General features: G+C 43.3%; 1 protein-coding gene across 1 annotated transcript; it reads right to left on the bottom strand.

Annotated features, from left to right (window-relative positions):
- Nucleotides 1–909: 909 nt before the first annotated feature.
- tram1 (translocation associated membrane protein 1) lies at nt 910–11,430 on the bottom strand. The gene is made up of 11 exons (XM_010885984.5): nt 11,125–11,430; nt 9,698–9,761; nt 7,599–7,723; nt 7,237–7,353; nt 7,088–7,146; nt 5,092–5,176; nt 4,946–5,016; nt 4,353–4,457; nt 3,774–3,917; nt 3,315–3,469; nt 910–3,093 (listed from the first exon to the last, which is right to left on the bottom strand). The coding sequence occupies exons 1-11, from the start codon at nt 11,245–11,247 to the stop codon at nt 3,023–3,025; spliced, it is 1,119 nt and encodes a 372-aa protein (XP_010884286.2). The 5' UTR covers nt 11,248–11,430; the 3' UTR covers nt 910–3,022.
- Between the last annotated feature and the right edge of the window lie 342 nt (nt 11,431–11,772).

Below are 11,772 nucleotides of genomic sequence, written 5' to 3'. Positions count from 1 at the left end.
ATGAATAAATGCGTAAAGGGACATTTGTCTGTGGATAAACGTTGTTCCTCGTGGGCTGGTGTGGCTAAGTAGGTTACCTCTACTCCTACAAGTCATTCTGATCTAGTTCAACAATTGTAGTGAATTCGGGTTTCTAAAAGGTTTTAACTGCTCATTGAAATGATTACGACATATTTTCCTCCATATTTAACGTCAATATTATGTTGTTGGGTAAACCGGACTCAAAGATTAAATGTAGTTTTAAACAACCAAAGAAGATCGTCCGGGAATAATTATAAAACTCTACAGGGTATTTCAGGAGTTTGTAAACACATTGATTGGCCAATTACTGTATTATCATGTTTACCAAATTGCAAGTTGTTTAAAGCATAGCACCACTGTGTGGTCAACGGTGGTAACTACATGGATTTAGTTTAACCTAGTTTAAACTGGTGCACTTTAACCTCTGGTTGAAGTTAATTCAGTGACATATTTTAGACAGTTTAGGGAACAGTAAAATAAGCTATATAATTATTATGAATTAATATTACTTTTTAGCAGATGCCTTCATCCATGTATATTCAGGGCATTCAACTAATGTCAGACAATCACTTTTCATGTTAATACATAAAACTTCACAGCCACATCACATCAATTCAAATGTGATCCCGTTTCAATAATTCTCGACACATTTCCTGTGTAAATTAGTTTTAATGGCAGCAAGTGAGCATTCAAAAGGAAAGAGAAGAGCTAGCAGTGTTTATTCCATGTGTCATGCTGAGATCTGATTTGGCACATTCAGTTAAAGGGGGCGAGGCATAAAAACAGAACACAACCACAATGGACTATGTCCTTACCCATAATCCACTGTGTCTTATAATAGCAGGTTATAATCTCACAGTGACATTTAAAGGAGACTAAATGGCAACCCCCCCCCACCCCCCACCCCAATTTAATTAATAGTTTACACTTTAAAAGAGAACAGGGGGGCATAAAGTGCTGATCACCATTAACCACTCAAACTGGGTTGCGGCGCAAATGTAGGCACCAACTCCACATTCTACTTTTGTCCCCTAATAAAGCGCATTAGGGGTGTAATATTAAACTTCACTGAAGGCAGCCTGGGAGGGTTAGTAACCACAGTGTAGTCTGGCGCCAGTTCATCGTGACATCGTACACTGGCAGGCTTCCGCCGTCAACCTTGCTCAATGCAGTGAGCCACGTCAAATGGCACCCTATTCCCTACGCAGTGCACTATTTTGAACCAGGGCCCCTGGAAAAATGCAGTGCACTACGAAGTGAATGGGATGCCATTTTGGACGCATCATCCCAGTACAACCAGGGTCCTGTTCAGAACACATTTTAATAGCTATAGGGTCAGTCCCAAACACACCATCACCCATAATAGCACACTTCTTTTGACCAACGCTCTAACTGGTCCCAGTCAAAAGTAGCACAACTTTTTACAGAGACAAAGCTAAGGCTTGAAAAGCACAGAAAAATTCTTACCCCAGTTCCCTTTTCTTCTCTTTCACTGACCAGAGAAGCCAATAGGTGAGAGCAACATAGTGGAACACCAATAAAATCTATTACATTTTTTTTTCTCCATAAAGTTAAAGGGATGGTTTCGTGTTTTTTGGGGGGTAAAAAAACAAACAAACACGAAGGCCCTTCATCTACATCTCAGTCTGACCAGCTTATGGATATTATTTGTCTCCGCGCTCAGTTAACAGTAAGTTGCCAACTAGGGTTAGCGCAGTTAGCTGTTCCGGGAGACTTACCGGTCATTGTGTTAATGCTAGATAGCGTTGAGTCACAAAACTATTTCCATTATCTCTAGATGCAGACTAAACATTTTATCCATACGTTTCTAATTCCGACAAAGTAGATGAAAGGGCTTCGAGGATGTTATATAGATTTCCCATGATAGAATCTGTGACGGCGTGGACGTCCCCGCTGGTGTCATCTGACATTTTAATGTAATCAAACGATCCTACTTCAACCCTCCGATTGACCCGGTCTGACGTCACCCCAAACCGATCCCCCGGGTCGGCCAATGAATTTGAAATCCCACCCCGGTTTAACGGATAATCAGGATAATTGAAAGTCCCGCCAATTTGACTACGTTAACAGCAGATGCGTTCAATGTCAGTGCTGATGGGAAAACTGCCCTTCGGCCGCTAGATTTCACCAAACCTTCTCTGTCTGAACAAAACGTTGGTAGGCAAGTGCAGTGGTTTCTGCACGTGATTCCAACACAGACGGCAATAACATCAATAAGCCCTTTTTAAGAAATAGAAAATGTAACAGCATACAAGCAGATAAATACAATTCTGTGAAAATGGCATGAAATGTTTGAAAATAAAGTTATTACTGAAACTTTTTTTTCTTCTTAAATCTGTACACCCTGTTCAAAACAATCTGTATCAATAGGCACTTAAATTTTTCTTTAAATAAGTTCTTTTTTTATTGTATTTTCAGATTTGTTTTGTTTATTTTCTGTAGTAAATGGCACAGCAGCGTCTTGATTCTGTGAATCGTCAGAACTGGAGATTGGCAACAAGCAAATAAAGCTAAAATCCATTGTGGATCTTGTAGTCTTGCTGAAAAGAGTTGTAGTCCTTAAAAAGAGTTGTAGATTAAGGCCCAATCCCAAATCCTCCACTAGAACCCCTGTCCTCGGCTGGTGACGGCGAAAGAAGCTTAGTCGGGATTTAACCCCTAGTATCATAAGAAGGTACAAGGACAAATGTGTAGAACTGCAGGTTAGGCAGACTTAATTCCTGGAGTGCTACACTCTGTAGGTTTTTGCTCCAAACCCAGTTGTACCTGAACACTGTACTTAGGTCACAAGCAGTTAAATGTTTGATGCTGGATTAAGTTTGGAACAAAAACCAACAGGACAGCAAGGGTTAAAGAAACAGAGCGGGATAGCCCTGGCAGAGGGTCAAAAGGTCGGTTTAGGGTATGGGGAGTAGTGAGCAGACAGAACAGTGGAATGAAGAGGGAGGTTTTTTTTGGGGGGGGGGGGGGGGTTCGGGCATTATGAGGACTTCTCTTTCTTTACTCTTGGCGAATCAGCGCCGGCGGAACTCACTCCATTCACCCCATTGGCTGCAAGCAACAGAGAAAAAGGTAAGTCTCCATGAAGTGAATAGCTAAGGAAAAGAAAATTACACACAAGTAAAATGACTTGGAACAGCATCATTTTACTCTGTTCTTGTGGCAGAACAATTGCTAAGAGATTTGATCAAAATAAAAAATAAAACCAAATTGCAGAGATTTATAACAACGTGTCAAATCAGCTGGCATTGTCTGGTAGCAGTGGGACTCACATTTGTCTTTCTTTGACTTGCTCTTGGGAGCTTGGGGCTTCTTGGGCTTGGTGATCAAGGCTTGGGCCTGCTCTCTCCACCGCCTAAGCTGGAAGTTGATGAACTTCCACATCATGAAGGCCTGAGTGACACAGATGGTGGCCAGCACGGTGAACCTGTGGAGGAGAGGAGGTCACCAGGTGAAGTGGTTCACCGAAATGCCGGACGACTGATGTGTCAATCAATACGCTTCAGCTGAAATGGCCCTTCTCCTTTCTAGACCCTTTTCTTTTTATGGTCTGAAAGTACTGAAAATGACCGCCATTTACAAGCTGTTCATTTTCTTTAGATTTGTCTCAATCCAGGCAAGCTACCCCCCCACTACAGACAGACACAGGGGTTGTCAGTGAAGTATTGAGAATTGGTTTTCAAGCAACTTCCTGCTCGTATAACAGTTAAATAAAATACACTCTCTCTTACCGAACAAAGAGCACGTTGAAGTTTCCATTGGCTATGTCCAGTCCCTGGTGATCAGCATTGGCCAAGCCGAAGCCCACAGTCAAAACAGACAGGGACAGAGTGAGAAGACGCCCAAGGACAAACAGCACTGCCCAGATTGTGAACCTACAGACAGACGCACAGACACATATGACCATGACATTCAATTCCTATGTTTGAATTTTAATTCCTTTTCCATTTGATATCGACACATCATTACTCAGGACCTTGAGAGTAGCTAGCTAGTTCCACCCTCACTGTACTGTCCAAGGTGGCTTTGTAAAGACTTTCAAGTGGAAATTACTCACACCCAGTTGGTCCCCTTGTCCATGGGTTTGTTTGTGTGTGTGTGTGTGTGTTTAAGAGTGTTTTTGAAGGTCCTCACTACAAATGTAAAACAAGGAAAATCATGCCAAGTGATTGGGGTTACATTTAGGCTTAAAGTTCATTTTAAAGGTTAAGTTAAGTCATTAAGGGGTAAGGCCAGGTTATTAAGGTTAAGGAAAACTTTTTCCCCCTCTTATTGCCGAAACTCAAACCAAAACATTTTCGTCAACTCACCCGGTCTGCCTCTTCTCGTTGCTAAAGTAGATCAGACGAGACACATGGAAGAGCAGCTCCACAAAGTAGTGCAACACCAGCAGAACCAGAGCCAGGCGGTTCAGACTGAAAGACACCAAACAGCCGTCAATATAGCCCTTTGGTACCACAGTAATCATCACTTATTAGCCTGTCATGCTTCTTGGAGACCGAGAGAAAGGCTTTCTTTTTTTCTTTTTTTTTAAGGCGAAAAGAGCCAGTTCAACCACTAACTCAGGGGAAAGGCTACAGGGATATTTTTCAGGTTACACACAACCGAGACTTGGCCTCCACATGTAACCCGGCCTCTCTGAACTGTAGTACTGGGGGACACAGTATGGGGAGCGAACTGCCTTGCTCAAGGACAGAACATTATAATATTTTTTTTACGATTGTCGTATAATTGATTACAAAGCGACAGGGAAACAAACTATAAGAGTCAGCCCCCCCGTTTCGCCCAAACACACAGATGTGGGGGTGGGGGTGAAGATAAAGAGGAAGCAGTGTTTCCGCTGGGCATTTGAGTTCATTCAAATTATTATTCACTTCTCCAGTCAATGTGGTGTAGTACTTACTTGAGCATGTAGGCCCCTGCAATGTGGACCAGGTAGAGACCAATATACATGAGCTGGCGAGGAATGTCCTCCTACACAACACAGACAGGAAATGTATGGTCAGGATAACGTATGGTCAGGACAATGACACAACCGGAAGTACTCACCTTCTTGGTCTTCTGGAAGTACAGTTCGGGGAGGGCGTGGAGCCAGTAGCCCACTTGACAGATAAAATAAAACTTCATCTGGAACCTACAAGCAAGACGATAAACATCAACGCTGTCAGTTAAACACTCGCATTTGGGTCATTCAGCACAGCGGTCTCCGTTTTGGGTTATACTTGCTTGGGGACATTTAAAAATAGCCGCAGGACTCTTTTCAATACTGTTATAACCATTTCTTTGAAGACGTTCCAATGCGGATAGTTGCAGCCGCTTCTTAAGGACCCAGTCAGTCCCCCATTTTTGTTTTGCGTTCTCTATTGATGTCATGAACTGCAGGACGGGAGGAGGACGGGTTGTGAATAGGAATGTCTGGATACCGTCGGTGGCTTAGTGGACACTCGCATGGAGCGACATGCATCCGCCCAAGAGAGGAAAGACGTCTCCATACCACCGTTTGAACTTTCCACATAAAAGCAGCCATCATTTCCAATAAAATCCCTAATGAATAATTAAGAACTGATCAAATTAGAGTACACCTACACCATCATCTATTTGGAGAGATTGTTCTGTACGATATGACTCACGTGTTTGAAAAGAACCCACTCACACCCTAACACAAACCCACGACTGGAATGAGAATACTGCGCCGTTTTCACAGTTCCATCCTACCAAACATCTAAAAGCTGGCATAAGCAATCGGGTCTGGACAGAGTTACTTAGCAGCTGTGAATGAGGTTGGCCAGGCCCAAACCACAGCCAGGGTAATCACCTCGGGTTATGGTCATGTTTTATTTTTTTGATAAAAATCTGACACCCACATTTTAAAGGTATTCATTTCGAGTCACTAGGAACGTGTTAATATTTACGGCATGTAATCTAGATAATGATTAGGTCACGTGACATGCAGGTCAGAGACCCTATTACATGTTCAAGCCTATTTACTTTAAGCCACTGTAAATTACCCTGCAGGCCAACGTGTTTTTGTTGTTTCTAAATAGCACACCTGCAAGATGATAATATGTTATTGGGCTTATTTCTGGAGGAGGAAATCTTTTTGATGTGTGTCAGGCAAGATTTTCTTCCCTTCTTCAGTAAGCTGCAACATGTGCACTCAAGCTAGAAATGACTGGTAATTATAAACCAGGTGGTATATTCTACAGTTATAATTGTGTCATTAACTGGTATAAAATAGGAATAAGGCACCTCGGGGAGCTGTGTATGGCCAATATGCCACAGCTCAGGCCTGTACCCAGGCACTATGCTTTTTGGTCCATAGAGAACATGGCAATGAGAACGGCCCTCAATCAGGGTATATCGGCCATGAGAACGAACCCTCAGTCAGGGTATATCGGCCATGAGAACGAACCTTCAGTCAGGGTATATCGGCCATGAGAACGGCCCTCAGTCAGGGTATATCGGCCATGAGAACGGCCCTCAGTCAGGGTATATCGGCCATGAGAACGGCCCTCAGTCAGGGTATATCGGCCATGAGAACGGCCCTCAGTCAGGGTATATCGGCCATGAGAACGGCCCTCAGTCAGGGTATATCGGCCATGAGAACGGCCCTCAGTCAGGGTATATCGGCCATGAGAACGGCCCTCAGTCAGGGTATATCGGCCATGAGAACGGCCCTCAGTCAGGGTATATCGGCCATGAGAACGGCCCTCAGTCAGGGTATATCGGCCATGAGAACGGCCCTCAGTCAGGGTATATCGGCCATGAGAACGGCCCTCAGTCAGGGTATAACGGCCATGAGAACGGCCCTCAGTCAGGGTATAACGGCCATGAGAACGGCCCTCAGTCAGGGTATATCGGCCATGAGAACACCCCATAGTCAGGGTATATCGGCCATGATAACAGCCCTCTGTCAGGGTATATTGGCTTTTTACTATACTTGATAACTTGGACCAGTGTTATCAGGGTCCATTTTTGACATCAGCATTTTAAAAAACGAATGGTAGATGTGCTACGTGAGGCGCCACTGGCTGATGAGACTTACGGCATCAAGGTGTGGGGATACCCTTCCCAAAGACTCACTGGGTTGGACAGGAAGTTCTCCTAGAAGATAATTAAAACAAATGAGTTGTTGATTATACTGAACTCACAGACAGACAGACATAGACAGTCAGAAGTAAATGAAGTGCATACCGACATAAGGATGCTGGTTCCCCAGCCGAAGGAGAACAGGTAGAAAGCGGAGAGCTGGCCGGACTCGTTAAACTTGCTGTGTTTGGTCTTGGAGAAATGCATCTTCCGATTAATCTTCTGCAATGTCAGAAAAAACAACACACAGAAACAGGCATCAGAGGTCATTATACAAACAGACAGCTGATGCCAACTACAGGCCACCCCTCCAACTACAGGCCATTCCCTTTAATGGGCCCTGGTCAAAGTCAGTCACAAAGGGGCAACCTGGTGTTTGGAATGAAGACATTTAGATATAACAAGGCACTGATGACGTGTGAGTCCATAGTGTAGAAAGTAAAAACCCAGAACAGCGGGTATCTTACGTCCAGTATATACTCCTGGATGATGGCGTGAACGATGATGGCTACCAACATGTAGAAGAAGATAGTCGCCAGGTCCTTCAGGCCGTGATGGAAGTGATTAACCACGCTCTCGTCCGGCTGGCCCTCTGATTGGGAAACAGTAGCGATCGTTAGCCCTTCCTAAATCATTCCTAAGGCCCTAATAGATGCTTGGAAAAATCCACTGGCTCACTGCAGTGTCTTCGGGACACTATGAGTCCCAGTCAAATACATTTTGGAAGTATTTTGAATATTCATGGGCGAGAGGAAGGGGACCCAGATTAAAATGTAAACAACAGGGGAACCGATATAAAACAATCATCGACACCACCCAGCATTCATATAAATGCTTTATAAAGCCTTCGTAATGTCTTTGTGAAGGGAATTTTAAGCTTACGTCACGCTATACGAGCAGGTATGAAATTAACCTTTTGGTTCACCAGCCATTGTGGCTGGTGGATGACTATATATATATGCACTGTCATCAGCATTCATCAGACATTTCTTTTAAATATATATGCTACATAACTAACTAACAAAGTAAGTTCCTGTAATAAATTAATTTGTCTGCCGTTTGTTCGATGAATGCTGCCGACAGTGCCAACAGTACATTTTCTCAGTTTGTTCGTCATACACTAACCAATTCCGCAACTTTCCTGTGTCAAATAAACGTTTCTTCTTGGCTTTGAGTTCTTTGTCTGATGTTACCTTTACTGCTGCCAGCCTTTTCATCCCAGCAATATGCCGACACATTTCTGCTATCACGCTAGCTGGAAAGCTAAATGTTTATCTCCGCACAATTTGTTTTGCAATGCAAATAGATTTTGAGCCAGAGCTCTTACCAACCAACTAAGTGAAGCGCTCATGATATACATGGTTGAATGTCCAATCAGAGTGTCAGGGAGAATCTGGACTGACTGACTGGAGTTGATTTGTGTTTTTAGAATTAACACGTTTTGGGAGGTATATCCGTCTTTTTGGCTAATGTCTCCGCGGCACGGCGGCGGGCAGTTTTGGCAAATCTATGTGCCAAAGCAAAAACATTATAACACGCATTTGGCGGGGAGCCGGGTTTTCATTTCCTACCCTGCATATAGGTGGAAGAGCATCTACTAAGGCTGAGTAAGCCACTTAAATACGGAAGGGTCGTAGTCATTTAGCTTCAACAAATATCAGGCCGTTAATGAGTTACAGAGGCCTTGTGAGCACCGTTATCTGGTTGTAGGTCACAAATGACACCGTGTCCCATGTAGTACTGAAGTGCACTACTTATGAAAAAGGGCCCACGGGGATCTGCCAACAATAGTGCAGTCTGTAGGGAATAGGGTGCCATTTCAGACGCACCCTGACTGATAAGAATATCAGCTCTTCAAACTAAATCTGACAGCATGAAACACATTCCAACAGTCCCCCATTCGTATGTGGCTCTGGACGACAAGAATTAAGAGAGAGGATTAGAACTTCTGGAAGAAATTAAATTGGAGCTCATCTGGTAACACTGAAACAGGAGAACTTGTAGAGATGTTCATTCGCCTTGAGATGAGACACACTATTTGCGCACAAACTGCACACTTTGCCCTGTGGTGTTTAACTTATGACTGGAGCTCTACGGGTCCCAAATAATACAAAAAGTACTGAACGGCACAAGGAACTACATGCATTTCTGGAAGGCAGACTGGACCCTGACGCAGTGGCCTGTACTACACGCAAGTTTCAACAGTTCCAAGACGATCCTGCCACAGGACAACTTTAGAAATCAGAGACTAAATATAGAGCAATAGGGCAAGAAAGTAAAAAAAAAAAAAGCTCTGAAAATAGTTTTCTGGAACACCATATGAGTCGAGTTATATTCTATAACGCACAGGAGAAGACTATCAGTCATAGTTACATTTCAACAATGTCTGGACAACACAAAATAATTACAGAGAGAAAGAATAACAGAGTGGAAAAATTTGAAAAAGTAAGATACAAAAATGTAAGGAAGCAAAGGGGAAGATAAAACTGTAGATGAGATCCAAGTAACTTTAAGCGTTACAATTTGGTTAATATAAACGGACACAGGTAGAGATGGGGCCACTCACCATTTGCAGAGATGGTAACGTTGTATTGGACGGTGATGAACAGAACTGCAACCTTTGAGGTGACCTGTACGGGGACAGCTGAGAGTATTAGCTAAAAGAAACAAAAAACGTGAAGCGCAGGACTGTTCTAGAGTAGTGAACTAAACTGGGAAAAGACTGGCATTTGGGACACATCCCGGGAGCTTGCTTACGAGACATCCACTGGAACAAACCACAAGTTAATTTCTTATTTGCCTCCTGGCCTTCCTGTGGGCTGTCTACTGCGATGTGGGCTGCCTCTAGAACGGACTGCTTCAACAACCCAGAAAACACAGTGGAATTACCAGTGCCAAAATGTGAGAATTTTGGCACATACATTTTGTATCCTGTTCATTTGACAGAAAAACATGAATCTCTTGAGAAACACAGTGTGCCAAACATTCAATGCAACACTGCATGCAAGACAGGATTAAACTCTGGGAATTTAGGACAATATTGTGACTCCATGAACTCTGATATATGCAAGTTTACAAATATGACAAAACTGATTAATAACTGTAAAACCGCAGAACCCAGTTTCGTAATACACAGAATTTTGTAATGTGGATCCACTATGTGACTACAGCAAATCAAGACTCAAGAACCAAAAGCCCCACAATGCATCTCGTCTAGTCAATGCTGGCGCTGAATTTTTGTAAAGGATGCTTAACGTTATAGGCTAAACATCAGGCGAAAAAAGAATATTTGTAGATAAAAAAATTAAAATAAAAAGAAAGTGCTTTTAAAAACACATCGGGTCTAGGGAAAGCGAATAGGCGATTCTTTGGACTTGAATTATAAAACTTTCGTTTTTGGTTACCTACAAACGATGACAGCGCGTACAATCGCCCAGTGATTGCCACGTAACACTCGATCTGCGCATAAAAAAGTATCCATGCTGGACTGTCCTCCACGTTATTGTTCCCAGCGAAATAGAAACATTGTCACGTTTTAGCGAATACAATCCAGGGATCTGTATTGCGTTCCAGTTGTCACATTACCGCCACAAATATTTGTGTTGTGTGCAATGCGACGTAGACCAAATTATTCAAATGTACAAATGGCTAGACTAGCCTGGAACAATAAGGCAATCAGGTGGAGATGGGTGGAGAGTTTCAAATCCGTAACTATGCTCGTACAGACGCCCTTTTGACTCATAGACAGAATAAAGCAACTGCTTTTCACTTGAACATTACAGCAGAGACACTAAAAAAACATTGAAACTTTGGGTTTGTCAGTCAAGGAAGTGGGTAGAAGAGCAGCCTTCAGAAGCCATGTCCATATTTAACAGCCTGACATGACGGTCTCACATCGCACTCCATCTGACACAATGTAACATTTGGCCTAGATGGATGCTTACTATGCTCTTATTTTAGACGAAACCCCTCCAACATGATGACTCGACCTACCTCAAACATCAGCCCGAGCAAGAACACCATAGCAACACAGGAAACAATATCTGCATGGTTCTGGATAATAAACTCGTGGCTCAGCACAGGCGGGTTCTTGTTGGTCTTTTTGCGGATACCCATTTTAAAGGCTTCCGAAAATGAACTTTTTGCCGAGTGGGGGAATTTGTATTACCGCCGAGCCTGTTCGGTACCGTATTCCGTCCCCGTCAGTTCGAAAGGAAAGCAACGGTCTTCCTCCTGCTCCTTTCTCACAACCACCACGGGCCAGCAAATGAATAGCGAGTCACTATTCTTCTTGTGGGAGGATCCATCGACGCGCATCGCCGGTAGAGCTGTTTTTTTCGAGCTGGGCTAGACATTGCCTGAGCGATTTACCGCCCCCTATATGCCTGGAGTGCATTGATCGGTTTTTGTCATAGAGGTGGTTAGAGCCCGCTACGGGCCAACAATAGTCTGATTAGAACATGCACTTCTACATCGAGGTAATCCGACATTTTGATGTAGTAAATTGTGTGCGACTTTTAACTTTATACTTTCTCATTTTAAGGTCAACTGATTTGGCCTTTCAACTTCTTTGGTTGGAGTCCTACCAAACCAAGTCATCAGGAATGATAGCAGTCCCACCCACTTGACTACATTTAAGTT

Source organism: Esox lucius, chromosome 21 (genome assembly GCF_011004845.1).
Source record: "Esox lucius isolate fEsoLuc1 chromosome 21, fEsoLuc1.pri, whole genome shotgun sequence".
NCBI classification, from domain to species: Eukaryota; Metazoa; Chordata; class Actinopteri; order Esociformes; family Esocidae; genus Esox; species Esox lucius.
This window is presented reverse-complemented; position numbering and strand designations above follow the sequence as displayed.